Source organism: Rosa chinensis, chromosome 2 (assembly GCF_002994745.2).
Source record: "Rosa chinensis cultivar Old Blush chromosome 2, RchiOBHm-V2, whole genome shotgun sequence".
Taxonomy (NCBI): Eukaryota; Viridiplantae; Streptophyta; class Magnoliopsida; order Rosales; family Rosaceae; genus Rosa; species Rosa chinensis.
Window position 1 is genome coordinate 13,064,246 of NC_037089.1, and position 17,125 is coordinate 13,081,370.

The following is a 17,125-nucleotide window of genomic DNA, read 5'->3' on the forward strand; positions in this document are numbered from 1 at the left end:
GAGTATGTAGGTCATGATACTTCAGCCTACTGGGCGTCAGCATTATGTATTTCAATTTTTGAATGTTTTTGTATTTTTCAAGATTGGCGGGAAATAATGTGAAAAAACATGAAATTTATGATTTATATATATGGCTTCTTTTGCTCAAAAAAGAAATCTGGTATGCAAAGTTTCATGCTAGGTTTTTTTTTTTTAATCAATAAATGCACTTTTGCGACGGCAATGTTGCTGTCGCCAATGACCTTTGGCGACGGCAAAATCACTGATGGCGTCGCCATTATGCCGTCGCCAAAAATCATGCGATGGCGTAAATACCGTGGCCAAAATTCATGCGACGGCGTAATTGCCGTCGCAAATAGCAATGGCGACGCCACCAACGACATCGGCAATTTTGCCGTCGCCTAGCCGTCGCCGTTGGTCTTTTGCGACGGCAATTTGGCTTTTGGCGACGGCTTTGCGCCGTGGCCAATCGAATTCTTTTTTGTAGTGTAAGTAGCCAATAATGAGCTAGTAAAGTTCACTGGGGACCTTTTCCTAATGACATAATTACACTAAAATAGAAGTCATCATCCATACTGAAATTTAAAGTTAGCTAGCATGTCTTACACGAATAATAAGTACTAAGTAGCTAATAATGAGCCAGTAAAGTTTACTGGAGACCTTTCCCGAATGGCATATTCACACTAAAATAGAAGCCATCATCCATTGAAACTTAAAATAAGCTAGTGTGTCTTGCACGAACAAGTAAGTACTAAGTAGCCAATAGTAAAGTTCAACGGGGAATCTTTCCCTAATAACATATTCACACTAAAATTGAAGCCATATATCATTCACGTTGAAATTGAAAGTCAGTTCAGTACTAACATGTCTTATACGAACAAAAAAGTACTAAGTAGCTAATAATGAACAAGTAGAGTTCACTGGGAACTTTTTTCTACTGCCATATTTACACTAAAATAGAAGCTATCATTCACATTTAAAAATCATTATTGTCTATTGAAAAATTTGGGATCAACAAAACAAGTATACTTTCAAAAATTAATTTCCTCATGTGCAATATATTGTATTCCATATTAAGCAATTTCTTTTCAGATATCAACTTCCCAATCAATTTAGATATCTAGGTTTTCAATCACAAGATTTTATGAGTTAAAATTACGATTTAAATACATTTTCTTTCCATTTTTGTGAATCTAATTTAATTTTTGACTTTTCAAATTAACTTGTTAATGTAAGGTAACTAATCTTCCATTAATTTTATTAAATTTATTTATTAAAAGCTTGAAATATTACTTCAATTTACAAGATTTCAAGGATTATAATTACGATATTAATATATATATGCACACCACATTAATTCTCCATCCAAAATATATAAATTTTTTGGACGAATTATATATATATATATATATATATATATACACCCATACTTTTTTTTGAATATGTATAATGAAAAAAAAATCCAAAATAATGAGAAAGAAAGGAAAAAAAACCAAACAATATTTTTTTTAGAAGAAAGTCAAAATAATTTAGAGCCGTTATATATTCAACAACATATATATATATATATTGACGAATTATAGATAAATATATATATATATATATTCACAAAATATATAAATATAAATTTTTTTTAGACGAATTATATATATATAATAAAAAAAGAAAGATAAAAAAATAAAATAATGTATCTTTTCTAGAAGAAAGCTAAAATAATTTATAGCCATTAGATTTTGAAATGATAAGATAGTCTTTTTATTCAAGAATGACATGACATAATTTGACAAATTAGTGAGGTGTATAGGTGACATGGCTTGACACCTAGGATTAAGGCCACAAATCTTAGGCCTCATTGAGGCCCTATATCATTGCCCTATTTTTAATTACCAAGTTTATTAATGGGCAATGATATAGGGCCTCAATGAGGCCTAAGATTTGTGGCCTCAATCCGCGCCATGTCACCTATACATCTCACTAATTGACATTGTCAAATCATGTCATGTCATTTTTGAATAAAAAGACTATCTTATCATTTCAAAATTTAATGGCTCTAAATTATTTTAGCTTTTTTAAGAAAAGATACATTATTTTATTTTTTTTCTTTTTTATTATATATATATATATAGTTCGTCTAAAAAAAATTATATTTATATATTTTTGTGAATATATATATATATATATTTATCTATAATTCGTCAAAAAATATATATATATATATGTTGTTGAATATATAACGGCTCTAAATTATTTTGACTTTCTTCTAAAAAAAATATTGTTTGGTTTTTTTTCCTTTCTTTCTTTTTCATTATTTTGGATTTTTTTTTTCATTATACATATTCAAAAAAAAGTATGGGTGTATATATATATAATTCGTTAAAAACAAAGTTATATATATATATATAATTCGTCCAAAAAATTTATATATTTTCGATGGAGAATGAATGTGGTGTGTATATATATATATATTAATATCTTAATTATAATCCATGAAATCTGGTAAATTAAAGTAATATTTAAATCTTTTAATAAATAAAATTAATGGAAGATTAGTTACCTTACATTAACAAGTTAATTTGAAAAGTCAAAAATTAAATTGGATTCACAAAAATGGAAAGAAAATGTATTTAATTCGTAATTTTAACTTATAAAATCTGGTGATTGAAAACCTAGATATCTAAATTGATTCGGAAGTTGATATCTGAAAAGAAATTGCTTAATATGGAATACAATATATTGCACATGAGGAAATTAATTTTTGAAAGTATACTTGTTTTGTTGATCCCAAATTTTTCAATAGACAATAATGATTTTTAAATGTGAATGATAGCTTCTATTTTAGTGTAAATATGTCATTAGAAAAAAGTTCCCAGTGAACTCTACTTGTTCATTATTAGCTACTTAGTACTTTTTTGTTCGTATAAGACATGTTAGTACTTAGCTGACTTTCAATTTCAATGTGAATGATATATGGCTTCAATTTTAGTGTGAATATGTTATTAGGGAAATATTCCCCGTTGAACTTTACTATTGGCAACTTAGTACTTACTTGTTCGTGCAAGACACACTGGCTTATTTTAAGTTTCAATGGATGATGGATTCTATTTTAGTGTGAATATGCCATTCGGGAAAGGTCTCTAATAAACTTTACTAGCTCATTATTAGCTATTTAGTACTTATTGTTCGTGTAAGACATGCTAGCTAACTTTAAATTTCAGTGTGGATGATGACTTCTATTTTAGTGTAATTATGTCATTAGGAAAATGTCCCCAGTGAACTTTACTAGCTCATTATTGGCTACTTAGTACTTATTTGTTACTGTAAGACAATGTGGATGATGACTTCTATTTTAGTGTAATTATGCTATTAGGAAAAGATCCTCAGTAAACTTTACTAGCTCATCATTGGCTACTTAATACTTACTTGTTCGTGCAAGACATGTTAGCTCTTTCAGTTTCAGTAGATGATAGCTTCTATTTAAGTGTGAACATGCCATTAGGTAAAGGTCTCCAATGAACTGTACTAGCTCATCATTGGCTACTTAGTACTTATTTGTTACTGTAAGACATGTTAGCTGACTTTAAATTTCAGTGTGGATGATGATTCCTACTTCAGTGTAAGTATGCTATTAGGGAAAAGTCCCCAGTAAACTTTACTAGCTTATTATTAGCTACTTATTACTTATTTGTTCGTGTAAGACATGTTAGTTGACTTTAATGTTAATGTGGACGATGACTTCTATTTTACACCTTCCTTAATTGCACTTTTTCTTTGATTATTGCTGTGTTATACACCTATTGTTCATTGAATTTCTACATAGTATTAATAACATTACAATTGTTTTTTTCATGTAAAAATAAACGAACAGTTGTATTAATGAAGTCTCACTTGACCTTTAAGGAACACTTCCTAATGTTGCGTTTGGATGAGATAATATGAAATTATCGAGAAATTTTGAAATGATGGAATCTAGAATTTTATCAATTCAATTTATTAATGATATTTTCTTACGTCTTCAATTACCGGATTTCGTAGGTTTTAATTACGATTTCAATACATTTTCTTTCCATTTTTGTGGATCCAATTTAATTTTTGACTTTTCTAATTAACTTGTTAGTGTAAGGTAAACTAATCTTCCATTAATTTTATTAAATTCATTTATTAAAAGAGTTGAATATTACTTCCATTTACCAAATTTGATGGGTTATAATTAAGATATTAATATGTTTTCTTTCCATTTTTGTGGAATCAATTTTAAATTTGACTTTTTTTTAAGCAATTTTTTTTTAAAATTTTGTGGGTTAGAATTATGACATTAATATATATATATATATATATATATTTATTTATATATATTTATACACACAAACACATATTTGTATATAATTTTTTTTTGACTAATTATATATATATATATATATATAACGAAAAAAAGAAAAAGAAAAAGAAAACCAAAATAATATATTTTATTTTTAGATGAAAACCAAAATAATTTAGAGCCATTAGATTTTAGAAGGATAAGATAGTCTTTTTACTCAAGAATTACATGGCATGATTTGGCAAATAGGTGATGTGTGTAGGTGACATGACATGACACCTAGGATTGAGGCCACAAATCATTTTCCTTTATTAATATGCATAAGAACAACATTTTTATCAAGAGAGGGTAAAACTGATATTAGCTAAAAAAACTGAAAATAAGTACCCACGATCAATTTCTTTTCTTTGTTATTTTCTATTTTTTATTTATTTTTTTACAAATTTTTAAAAACAAAAGGCACACACAAAGTGGGTGTCAAGAGGCCAATAAATAATAATAATAAATAAAAAAAACTTACCTTAAGGTGCTTTGGTGAAGTATCGCATGCTTCACGCCTCAAGGCACACTATTTTAATCATTAATTGGAAGACAAATTTACATAACAATTAGACTTCTAGTACTGAAGAGCCGATATTCAAGTTTGCTAACGTGCTTGTTTTTCTCCCCATTTCTTCTCATCACCAGCTTCGAGCAGGTACACCATAGTCCCAAGCTTGCTAGACATTCAAAGGCCAAAAGTTCATATTATTGGCTTCAATCTAAAAAATTCCTAATCGAACACAAAATATCTTAACTCCTGAACAGAATAAGCCATCGATTTAAAAGTACCAACCTCCAAACCTAAGAAGTGAGAATTACTTACCAATCTACAAGAGTTACCGACTTCAACTAGTTAGAGCAAGTTCACCCGTAGTCAAGAAATGTCAAGGTCGGGAAGTCAAGAATTCGACCAGTCAAGATACTGTTCACTGCCACTGGACATGGGTTAGCACCCGTTGTTTTTCTTGACCGGTCAAGACTGTTCATCGCGGGTACTGTTCATCCATTACTGTTCACCAATTTCACTGTTCATTGAGTTTTTAATCTGAATTCTGCACTGTTCATTGTTCATTTTTTTGGGTTTTTATTTTTTTTTAATTTTTTTATTTTATAAAATATATTTGATGCTACTAACAGAGATTTATGGATAATTAATGTCATAATTATGCACTTTTATTTTTTCAAAAATATATTCGGTGGACAAGTTATGTTTGTGTGCTTTGAATTTGGCTTGTATTATGTTTTGGGAAGTTTGTGTGCTTTTAATTTGGCTAATGTCTATGTTTTTTTATGTCAGTGTGATTTGAATTTGGTTTGTATTATGTTTATTAGGTGCTATGATTTTGATAAGAGAAATGTGCTTTAATAAGAGGAATTTTAAAATACAACTTTTATTTCATTAAATAGTAGCTTACATAAATGAAAAACTATGAATAAGTACAATACAATTAACAACATGCATAATCAACTAATTATTCAAATCATAATCATAATCCTCATCTTCTCTAGACATCCAATTTGCGTTTGAATGGTCATCATGAGGGTTAGGGTTGGTGGAATCATCCGTAGAGAAAGGTGAAAATTGTGGTTGTGTAGGATATCCCCGGGGTAAGGTGGTTGCGGATAGTATCCACCCATAGAAGCAGAGGGTTGTGGGAATCCACCGGTGAAGGGAGGTGGTGGGAATCCACCGGTTAAGGGAGATTGTGGGAATCCATCGGGGCAAGGTGGTTGTGGGTATGCACCGGGGTAAGGTGGTTGTGGGTATGCGCAAGGTGCTTGTGGGTATGCACCACGGTAAGGAGGTTGTGGGTATGCACCACCAAAATTTGGTTGCGGATAGTATCCACCCATAGAAGGTGGCGGCTGCTCGTCAAGATCTTCTTTCTCCGCTATCTTCTTTTGTTTTCTTGACCAATAACGCTTTTTATTTGGCGTCATTTTACTTGTATCAATCTCCATAATACGCTCTTCCCTCTCTTTATTTCGCTCTTCCCTCTCTTTAATTCGATCTTGCCTTTCTTGAAATAGGAGTTGCTCTTTTCATATTTCGATTTGCAAGAGGATACATGCTCTTTTCTCTTCCTCTTGGAGACTTCGAGCGAATTCGTCATCGAGTTTTTTCTTGCCCTTGGTTGCCTCTATTTGGTTATTCGCTATACTCTCGAGACTGTTTGACAAAGGACTTTGATCTTTCGCTGCCTTCTTTCCTTTCCGTATTGCTTCTTTGGCAGCCTTCCTTCTTTGAGGCCGCACATTGGGATTTGCAGTTTCACCTGCAATTACCTCATCTACATCCATGTCCAAGTTGATGGGAGAATTTCCAGGAATTGGTTGTGTAGGCGTATGTTGATTTCCTTCATTTGATGTTCCTCCAGATGTATGACTAGGAATGTCTTTAAATTGTTGAAAACCCTCCACAACAGCGTAACTAGCAAAACTCTGAAAATTGTGTTTTTTTGGCTTCTTTTTTCTCTTCATCCCGGCATGCCACAATTTATGTGCTTCATCTCGCTACAAAATAAATAAAAACAATTACTACAATTAAAACGATATTATAATTACTACATTATTTATCAAGACATATTTTACTAAAATGTATCAATAAGATTTATCAACAAATATAAAGGTCATAATTTTAATGAAGACGTATTTTAATTATAACGAAAAATAATTACTACAATTAAAACGATATTATAATCACTACATTATTTATCAAGACATATTTTACTATAATGTATCAATAAGATTTATCAACAAATATAAAGGTCATAATTTTAATGAAGACATATTTTAATTATAACGAAAAACAATTATTACAATTAAAACGATATTATAATTACTACATTATTTATCAAGACATATTTTACTAAAATGTATCAATAAGATTTATCAACAAATATAAAGGTCATAATTTTAATGAAGACATATTTTAATTATAACGAAAAACAATTACTACAATTAAAACGATATTATAATTACTATATTATTTATCAAGACATATTTTACTATAATGTATCAATAAGATTTATCAACAAATATAAAGGTCATAATTTTAATAAAAAAGTATCTATCCCGTTTTACAATAAAAATCAATTAGTACAAATATAAACATTGTTGTAATTACATCATTATTTATCATGTAATATTTTAATTTAATGTATCAACAAATTAAATGATTTATCAAAAAATACATACCTCATCAACCGCATTCGAACCGTTCTTGTACCAATTTTTTGCTTGCCTTAATGCACAATGCCACTCAAAGAGTTCAACCTTCAAAATTTTCCACCTTCCTTGCAAAGAGGAAGCTGATCGGCTCTGGGGCCAATTTGCGACAAAGTGTCGCCTCACACGCATCCATAAGTCGTTATTTTTCTGATTTGTGCCCACAGCCGGATCTTGCCCAATAATTTTCCAAGACTTGCACAATTGAACATCTTCCTCATCCGTCCATCTCCTTTTGTCTTGGATATTATCATCTTCAGTTTGATATCCCTCCATTGGACCTGTGTTTCCCATTTCTTCAGCCATATTGGATATAAATAAATTTGGAAGATGAGAGCTATATGAAGAGGAGGAAGCACAAAATTGGGTTACTATGAAAGATAAATTTTTTGGTGTGAGTTGTAAAATAAATGGTAGGTATTTATAGAGAAATGTTTAGAATTTTTTTAAATTTTTTTAGTTACCGTTTATTAACGTTACAAACATATATATACATGTTTAATTGTAAGCCGTAGGATTGCCCATTTAATTGAAATGGAGGGCTGAGATTTCATGACCGTTGGATCAGAATTCAAAGCATATATATACATGTTAATTGTAAGCCGTAGGATTGCATCTTTAATTGAAATGGAGGGCTGAGATTTCATGACCGTTGGGATCAGAATTCAAAGCCTCCAACGGGTCTCTTCCACGTGGTCTGCAGCTGCCGGCCCATGCATGTCGCTACGCGACAAGCGTGTTTCTTCAGTCTGTCAACAATTGCGGCGCCACGCGTCAACGGGTTGTCCCTCACTTCCCAAGCTGGCGCGTCTCCTTCTCCCCTGTTTTGCTGACGTCGCCCATTTTCCCTTGCAGACTTCCTTCTCCAAACCGCTGGCCTGTTTGTTGCCTGGTCATGAAATTAGTCATGGGAATGACTAATTTCTTGGCTGTAGTCAAGAAGGAGTCGGTTTTGCCCGGGCAAAAAACCACCGGTGCAAGTATGAAAATTGCTCTCAAGGTCACCAGTCACCACATAGGATTTTTCTTGACTATGACCAGTCAAGGGCAAACCGCTGCACTTGCTCTTAGCCGAAATGATCTCGTGTAATAAGAAAATCCAGATAACCCAACTATTTGGTTGGAAATTGGGCCTTTTTGTCTTAAGCTCAGCCCAAAATATCACAACAGCAGAGTTTTGAAATTCAGTTAGGCCCACCTTTATACATCTCTCATTCTTCCTCCTCCTCCATCCTTCTCCCGCCACCCATTCCATTAAACCCTAAACCCTAATTTCCCGAAGCTCACTATTGCCAGCTAACCCTTCCGTTTCAGCTCCAAAACCCAAACCAAAACCGAAGAAGAACTATGGAAACCGATAACTCAGCGGACCTGAAGCTGGAGGAGCTCTTGAAAGAGGTCCAGCTAGAATATTCACCTGCTCTCACCAAGTTCGTAGACGACGCCGTTTCATCGATCAAAGCAGCCATCGATACAATTCCAAAAGACCTCAAGGTTCGGTCTGTAACTGTAGCTATTTCGAGTTCAATTTTACTGCATTGTTATACGAATTTGATTCTCAGTCTTAGTTTTACTGTGAATTTCGGTTCGGCTATTTACCTTGAGCTCACTGGTGATGCTTGGGTTAACAAATGGTCAGGTTACGGCTGATTTAGCTCCGGGATTCGTCAGAGATATTGGTGCAGACAAAGTTGAATTTGATTTCAAGAAGCCGAAATCTGTCAAAATTGGCGGCAGTTATGCTATAGAGTGCCTTGTAAAGCCTGAGTTCAATGTGGATCTTTTCGTTCAGTTGCCCAAGGTATTCACCTAGTTGTTTGTTTTTTTTTTTTTTTTATCGCAGTTGGAGGTTATAACAGTTTTTTTTTATGACAAGAATAGGTGATTGAGATGCCGAAAGTTCATGAGTTTTTGATTGATTGCAGGAATGTTTCCATGAGAAAGACTATTTGAATTACCGGTACCATGCTAAAAGGTGCCTGTACCTTTGTGTGATTAAAAAGTACTTGATGTCGTCTTCGTTAGTTGGTAAGGTTGAATGGTCCACTTTCCAGAACGAAGTCCGGAAACCTGTGTTGATTGTGTATCCAGGTTTGTTTTCATGCCGCATGTCTTCATTTCAGATAATGTTTCTCTTCCATGGACTTGAATGTGTGGATGTAATTATTTGTTTCTATGGTGCACTTATGATTTTGCAATACTTTGGTATGACAGTCACGAAATTAGTTGCACTCCCTGGGTTCTTTGTGAGAATAATTCCCGCAGCACCATCTCTTTTTAGCATTCCAAAATTGAACCTGCAGCGGAATAATGTTCGTGCTGTGAGTACAGGTAAAGTTATTATTGTTTCTGAGCAATCAAATTTTTATCGTAGATTGTTATTTATATTGGAACTTTCTATTTCTGAAGGGGGCATTCCTCAGTCTACTCCCAAGTACAATAGTAGTATTTTGGAAGACATGTTTATAGAAGATACAGAAAAACTTGTCAAGCAAACTTTTCTTGGGTCAAAGGAATTACGAGAAGGTTTAGTTTTGCTGAAGGTATGCTACCAGGCTTCAATACTTATTTTAAGACCTTAATGCAACATCTCTGTGACAAGGGTATTTCTTATTGATGTAGGTCTGGGCTCGCCGCAGGATACCAATATATGCTTATGATTGCCTGAATGGTTTTTTAATCTCTGTCATATTGGCATATCTTGTGGATAGGAACCATATCAATAAATCAATGAAGGCAATGCAAATATTTCGTGTTACAATGAAATTCATTGGTATGTTTTCTTTCCCCTTTTACACCAAGCACTTGTTTGAAGTCATCAAACCCAGTTGGCGACTAGATTTATCTTGCATGCTTCTACTTGGACATAATTGCATTTTTTATGCTTGGTAAAATTTTTCTCAAGGGTTAGTGCTAATGAGAAATGAGTTGGCATAATACATTAGCAAAAGAATTGTTGCAGTCTGCTAAAAGCTACTGAATTTTATGTATCACTTATATAAACATACCTGTCAATTCTATGGTTTAATTTCAAATGATTATCTTTTCTTTGCGGAATTTATGGGCACTGCAGAAACTAGTCATGGACTCTCATAGTTGGCGTATCAGGCTCTAAAAGAAATTTAGTATCACAAATAACAGTACCACAATGATACTTATACTTACTATTGTGTTTGCATATGCAGCTACTTCAGATTTGTGGAAACATGGGCTCTACTTTACACCAAAAGGCCAAAAAGCTATTTCAAAAGAGGTCTCCTGTTACTGGATCTTCATGTCTTCAATTTTGGCTTTCACTGGATTTCTTGTTTTTTTATTTATTTAATTTTTTTGTGTGTAATCTAGACATGTATTGTGTACTCTTAAGTTTTTGATTTATTTGATTTGTTTTCCCTAATTGATTGCTAGTGTAGTGAGGAAAACTGAGGAAAAGAAAAAAATGACAAATTGATAACCAGATGCCATGACTGTATCATATAACAAACTCGGCTACAATATGTCCACCTGATTGACATTTCTCATCAGTTACTTTGTTAATAATTCAAAAAAGTTACTTTTGCAATAATCTTAAGAAGTATCCTTCCTCACTTGATTGTTTTGTCTATTTTGTAGTTCGTACCAAATGCTCTTTGCTCCAATTTATTTTACTGATGTCAATGAACTACAATCTTTGGTATTGCAGGAGAGGTTGCCTTTTAAAGAATCATTTCCAACTGTTATATGTACTCCATCTAGAAGCTTTAATTTAGCCTTCCGGGTAACAAGGGTTGGATTTCTCGAGGTACTGTTTAGCAGTTCATTTTGTTCCATAGTAATGGTATAGAGACGTGTTTAACCTGTTTAGAAAATGATGTTTTTCTCATCATTTCAGCTGCAAAATGAATCTGCAATGACACTGGCATGCATAGAGAAATGCAGAGACAGTGGATTTGAGGAAGTATTTATGACCAGGATTGACTATCCTGTAAAATATGACCATGTCTTAAGGTATAATTTTATTTTTTCTCTATTTGTTTTCTTTTTTACAATGACATTGAACGTGATACTGCATATACCTTCTTGCCTTTCCTGATAGTTCTTTGATTTTCCAATTTTGTTTTCATGTTTGCTCTCTTAGGTTGAACTTAAAGGGGAAGAGTTCAGTTTATGGATTGGGATTTTGCTTGGATGATGAATGTTGGAGAGTGTATGAGCAGAAGGTTCATAATGTTTTAAGTCATGGGTTAAGTGACCGAGTGAAGACTGTACGTGTGACCTGGAAAAGCATGTTATCAGAATCCATTCTACAGAATGTATGGCATCAAGTATTTAACTGTATCATCTCATGTCAATGATATATTTTTTTTTTCAGATCAATTTGTTTAAACTTGTTTTGACTTCAGGGATTGTCGTCACTCAATACAGAGCCACTGCTAATTGGAATTTCAGTGAGCTCTTTAGATAAAGTTTTAAGAATTGTTGATATTGGTCCTGATGCTGATAATAAGGATGAGGTATGTGAGTACTTGTTAGGTTGTATTATAGCCAATTATTTCTTTTGATGCATGTATTGATTTTACACTTGTTCTTTCACTAGGCTCTCAAATTCCGTCAGTTCTGGGGGGATAAGGCTGAGCTTAGGAGATTCAAAGATGGCAAGATAGCAGAAAGCACAGGTTAGGCAGCATTTCTCCCTTCTATTAGTATTGCTAAATCAGTTATCGTGATAACTAAACAGATGATACTGTTTGCATAATTCCTTAGTTTGGGAGACTGAGCAATGGAAAAGACATATCATCATGAAAGAGATATCTGAGCATGTGCTTCTGCGACATCTTTCACTATCAAAAGAGAATATCATGCATATCGTGGATCAACTTGATTTCTCTTTACAATATGGTGCCGAAGGTAACTAGAGCCATTTATTACTGGTACTTTTAATGTGATTTCTATGCAAGTCTCTTTCTTGGTTTTGTACACTGCTTTTGAAATCTATCAAAATTCCTTCAGATCCTATATCTTCTTCTGGGAGTTTGTTTGGGGCATTTGAAATTCTATCGAAGCGATTGCGCCTTATTGAAGACATTCCTCTAAAGGTTTCTACAGTGCAGGCCCTAGATTCGGGTATAATTTCTTGAAAAGCAATCTGCGTTTTATTTCATATCCTTCCTTATGTCAGGGTTTGTGTGTAGGTTAAAACTATTGCATCTAGTTTCTCTTGCCTAAGTCTACAACTGTCCATAAATATTGAAGACCTGAATAGCTTATTCTCTCCTTTTTGGGATGGAAGTATTTGAAGTTGCACTGCATTTGTTTTCAATGAGATTGCTATACATTGTGATTGCAAAATGGATTGTTTTCTTTCAGTTATTTACGTTTAAAGCTGGGCCCCTTCTTAGAAATATTCTCATGATGTAGTCCCGTTTCTTTCTCCATGTTACTTGTCTAAATTTTTTGGAACCATAGTGCTATAGATTTGTGCAGTCTCTGTCACTCATACGTGTTCTTCTCAACACGTATTCCTTATTTGATCCAGATAATTAATAATTTTTTGTTAATCGCTAAAATGCATAATAAGTCATATGCTTATAGAAATTTATTAGTTTTTTTTTTTTTTTTTGAAAGTTTGTGTGCATAAAAATCTGTAAAAGTTAGCTATTCATATGACTTTTCCTTTAGCCTTACCATCTTCTGTTGAAGATCAAGCACTATGTAGTATGTACTAATCATTATGTACAGCTTTCAGATATTCATCTGTCTTCCCACCTGAACCTCATCCGCTAGCTAATGAAAAGGGTTCTTTCGTAAGACTAAAACTAAATCAGTTACCTCCTTCCTGCATCCGGCCGCTGGAAGTTATGATCCAGGCATGACATGATACCCTGTATAGTGATTCATGACATTTTTTTAAAACGTTCCAGCCAGTTTATGAAACCTTATTGCTTGATTTAATTTTAGTTGGAAGGTTCTGGAAACTGGCCTATGGATGATATAGCAATTGAGAAAACTAAATCAGCATTCCTTCTTCAAATCGGAGAGAGGTGGGTGGACTGGCGTTGCTCTCAATACTAGTTACTCTCTTTTGAAATATCTATCTGTAAAAAATTTATCTGATTCTACTCTTATGCAGTCTTCAGAATAGTTGGGGGATGACATGTACAGCCACTGAGGATGATGTGGACGTTTTTGTGTCTGGATATGCCTTTCGTCTTAAAATTTGGCATGAGAGAGGCCTGACTTTGTTGAGACGAGAAAGTAGGAAATTGACTCGCTTATAATTACTTATGACCTGTTTTCAGATTATTTGACTCTGTTCTTTTTGAAAAGAAAGGAGATGTTAGATTTTCTTGATGCTGACCCCTTGAAATTCTTTCGGACTGCAGCTGGGAATGAACACGTGAAGAAGGTTTCTAATGTGGACAAGGAACTATACTTTCGCAGTCAACATTCCAGCATGATAAATGGATTCCAGACTTGTTTCCCAGCATATGGGCCAGTTGTTAGGTAGGCTTTAGCATTTGCATTCTAATCAATAGTTAATCTGTTACTGCATGTAACTCGATTGGTTTCATTTGAAGGCTTGCAAAACGATGGGCTGCTTCACATCTATTTTCGGCTTGCTTGGTAGAGGAGGCAATTGAGCTATTGGTAGCATATATATTTTTGAAGCCTTTACCATTTAATGCTCCATGCTCACGGGTCACTGGATTTTTAAGGTTGGTATTTCTATATCCAATTTCCAGGGAATTCAGATAGTTCTTAATGATACTTTTGCACAGAGATAGACCAACCAAAACGATTACCGTCACTTTTTATATTTGAACATCTAAGTTTTCTAGGAAAATTTCAGTGGTGTATTTTTCACTATCTTCTTCACCTAATACTGTCCTGTCCTATATATGGTAATTTCATCAACAGGTTCCTGAGATTACTATCAGATTATGACTGGACCTTTTCTGCATTAGTTGTTGACATAAATAATGATTTAACATCAAATGATGAGAAAGAGATAAGAGTAAGTTTTGCAACCTTCCTCTGATTCTTGTTGTTCTCTTACTTATCTTGACTGCTACTAATAGCAGCTCCACTTCAGGAGAACTTCATGTTAAGTAGAAAAGGTTATGAAGAAAATCCTCAAAATGTAAACTCAGCAATGTTCCTAGCTACATCCTACGACAAGGCATCTGAGGCTTGGACCAAATTTTCACCAAACTCAATGGTTAGTAGATCCTTGTGGTTGATTTGTTCACAATATTAATTTTGTTTGAAATTCTTGATGCTCTGTCTCGCATTAGATCTGTGATGCTTTTCCTCATCCTGCCTATTTTATAAAGTTCAATGACTTTTTAATGCCAGATACTTTTCCATTATAATGCGTTTGCTAATTTCTTTTCGTTAGTCAGTTTGGAACTCGGTTTTCATGTGTACATGAATTATAGCATGGAGGACTTTCTTTTGTTCATATGATGATTGTGATTAAAAATTCGGGACTTGTTGAAACCATTTACTGACAGAACATTGTGATGCAGCAGAGAGCAACAGTTGGTGAGTGTGATTTGGGTGGGTTTGGGAATGTTGAGAGATTAAGAAAGCAAAATGGTTATAGAAGAAACAGAGGGTTATTAGCTGTAGAAGGGAGAAATATAATGAGGGAGGTTAGGGGAGAGAAACCAAGGCACCAAGCCTTCAATGAGATTTAATTTTAATTCATTCCAATGTGATTTGGGTTTACAATGGCTACCCATATATTTATAGGCTTCAAACACAACCCTTAGACTCCTAGAACACCAGAAGACTCAAATAAAGACTTTGTACTAATAAGACCCTTGAATACTTAAAGACTTAAATAGACATAAAGACACACTTCAAGACCCTTGAGTACTCACCCTTAGATTTTAATAGACTCTTAAAAGAACTAGGCTCATAATTATTCTTCATGAAACTGAAAATTAACCTAGCAAGACCCTTAAAACTACCATGGAGATTTTCCTTTGGACCAAAAAGGGTTGGGCTTAGTCTTAGGCTTCCAAAGAGGATATTTCTTTTCCAACCAACTTATGGCTGCTGCATTACATTGAAATGAGTAATCTTCCATAGATGGATGCATCTGTGAAAATTGTTTTGCTGGCACTACCAAATTATATGGCTGCACCAAGTGCAGTAACTCTTCCTTTCTGAATATGCTATGTATTATAGTGACTCTCTTTCCTATTGCTTATCCAAATATTGATCTTGTTGAATATGGAAGGAGCTAAAAAGGTTGATGGCTTATGCTGGAAGCAGTGCAAACTTGTTGACCAAACTGATATTGGAGGACCATAGTGATTCTTATAGATGGGAGGTGAGCCACACAAATTTCAAGTGTTATCCACTTATGATTTAGGTATGTACAATTTATTAAAGTGTACGTATTGGCTTGCAGTGCCTTTTTCGAACTCCTTTGAACAATTATGATGCTGTAATTCTTCTCCATAGAGAAAAATTACCTTATCCCCAACGCCTTCTCTTTCCATCAGAATTACATCAAGGTAGATTTTCTATGTTACCCTGGTGTTTGTGTCCTATGGCTTTACTGCTCTCTCTCTCCTTTTCTGACAATGCACATGCTCATTTTGGGCAGGGGTTCATGTGGCACGTGGGAATGCGAGCAAGGGTTTCCACCCCTTTCTTTTGCCTGGAGATTTTAAAGGAAGCTCAGAGGAACTAAGAAACAAAGTATTGGTGAACTTCGATCCGCTGAGGTGTTTTGTTGGGGATCTAGAGGCAAGTATTATAGAATGCCTTGATTTATTTATTTATTATCATATGAAATCATTACTTCTTGTATTTGGTCGATGCTGTAGTTGCTCACATCCACTTTTCTTCAATGTAGAAAGAGTACTCAAACACTTTCAAGCTATGGTATGATTCTCTGGGTGGTGATGCTGTTGGTATAACATGGAGAGGATGTATTTCAAAGGTATATATACAAGTGGAAGTGGATGTGGCATTAGTCAGTTAAAGAAATGTTCCAAATGTGTATTGGTAATTCTCAAGGAAGCTTTTTTAATCACTATCTTTGCATATTAATCAGTTGTATTCTGATAATGTTTGCAGAAACGGGGCCGGGAAGAAGCAGATGAGGAAGTAAAGGATCCAATTGATTTGTTAAAAGATGTTGGTAAAGTTGGAACAGGGTTCGTCAGGGGCATTTATCTTCTAAAAGCCCCAAGGCGGTCGTAATTGATCTATTAGATTCTAAAACACTGAAAGATTCCTGTATCACAAAATTTTTGCTCCTAGAGTTGCTGCTGGTTTATAGCTACGTACACCAGTAGAGACCTCCTGCACCTTGGAAATGTGTGAGGACAGGTTGATCGAGGTTAGAGGATCTTGTTTGTACCATTTTCAGTGTCAGATTTACTGAGTTGCAATTCCAGTACTCTAGAACAGAAGAAATGGAAGCGTTTTGTACAGTTGTATTTCTGGCCACGAGAATTTTGACGATCCCCAATTGTAGCATGTTAAAATTTGGGGTTGTTAAAGCGTATTTGCGGATATTGAACTATATTATACTTTCAT

At 34.0% G+C, this 17,125-nt stretch overlaps 1 protein-coding gene across 1 annotated transcript; it reads left to right on the plus strand.

Moving 5' to 3' along the window:
• The first annotated feature begins 8,759 nt into the window (after positions 1-8,759).
• On the plus strand, positions 8,760-17,125 carry LOC112188346 (nucleolar protein 6). The gene is made up of 26 exons (XM_024327441.2): positions 8,760-9,079; positions 9,225-9,386; positions 9,511-9,676; positions 9,800-9,916; positions 9,995-10,128; positions 10,208-10,358; positions 10,771-10,838; positions 11,268-11,366; positions 11,457-11,572; positions 11,703-11,877; positions 11,968-12,078; positions 12,162-12,240; positions 12,329-12,472; positions 12,575-12,688; positions 13,304-13,431; positions 13,523-13,605; positions 13,695-13,819; positions 13,948-14,068; positions 14,143-14,280; positions 14,483-14,579; positions 14,658-14,783; positions 15,813-15,905; positions 15,987-16,092; positions 16,185-16,327; positions 16,437-16,523; positions 16,661-17,125. The coding sequence occupies exons 1-26, from the start codon at positions 8,933-8,935 to the stop codon at positions 16,784-16,786; spliced, it is 3,156 nt and encodes a 1,051-aa protein (XP_024183209.1). The 5' UTR covers positions 8,760-8,932; the 3' UTR covers positions 16,787-17,125.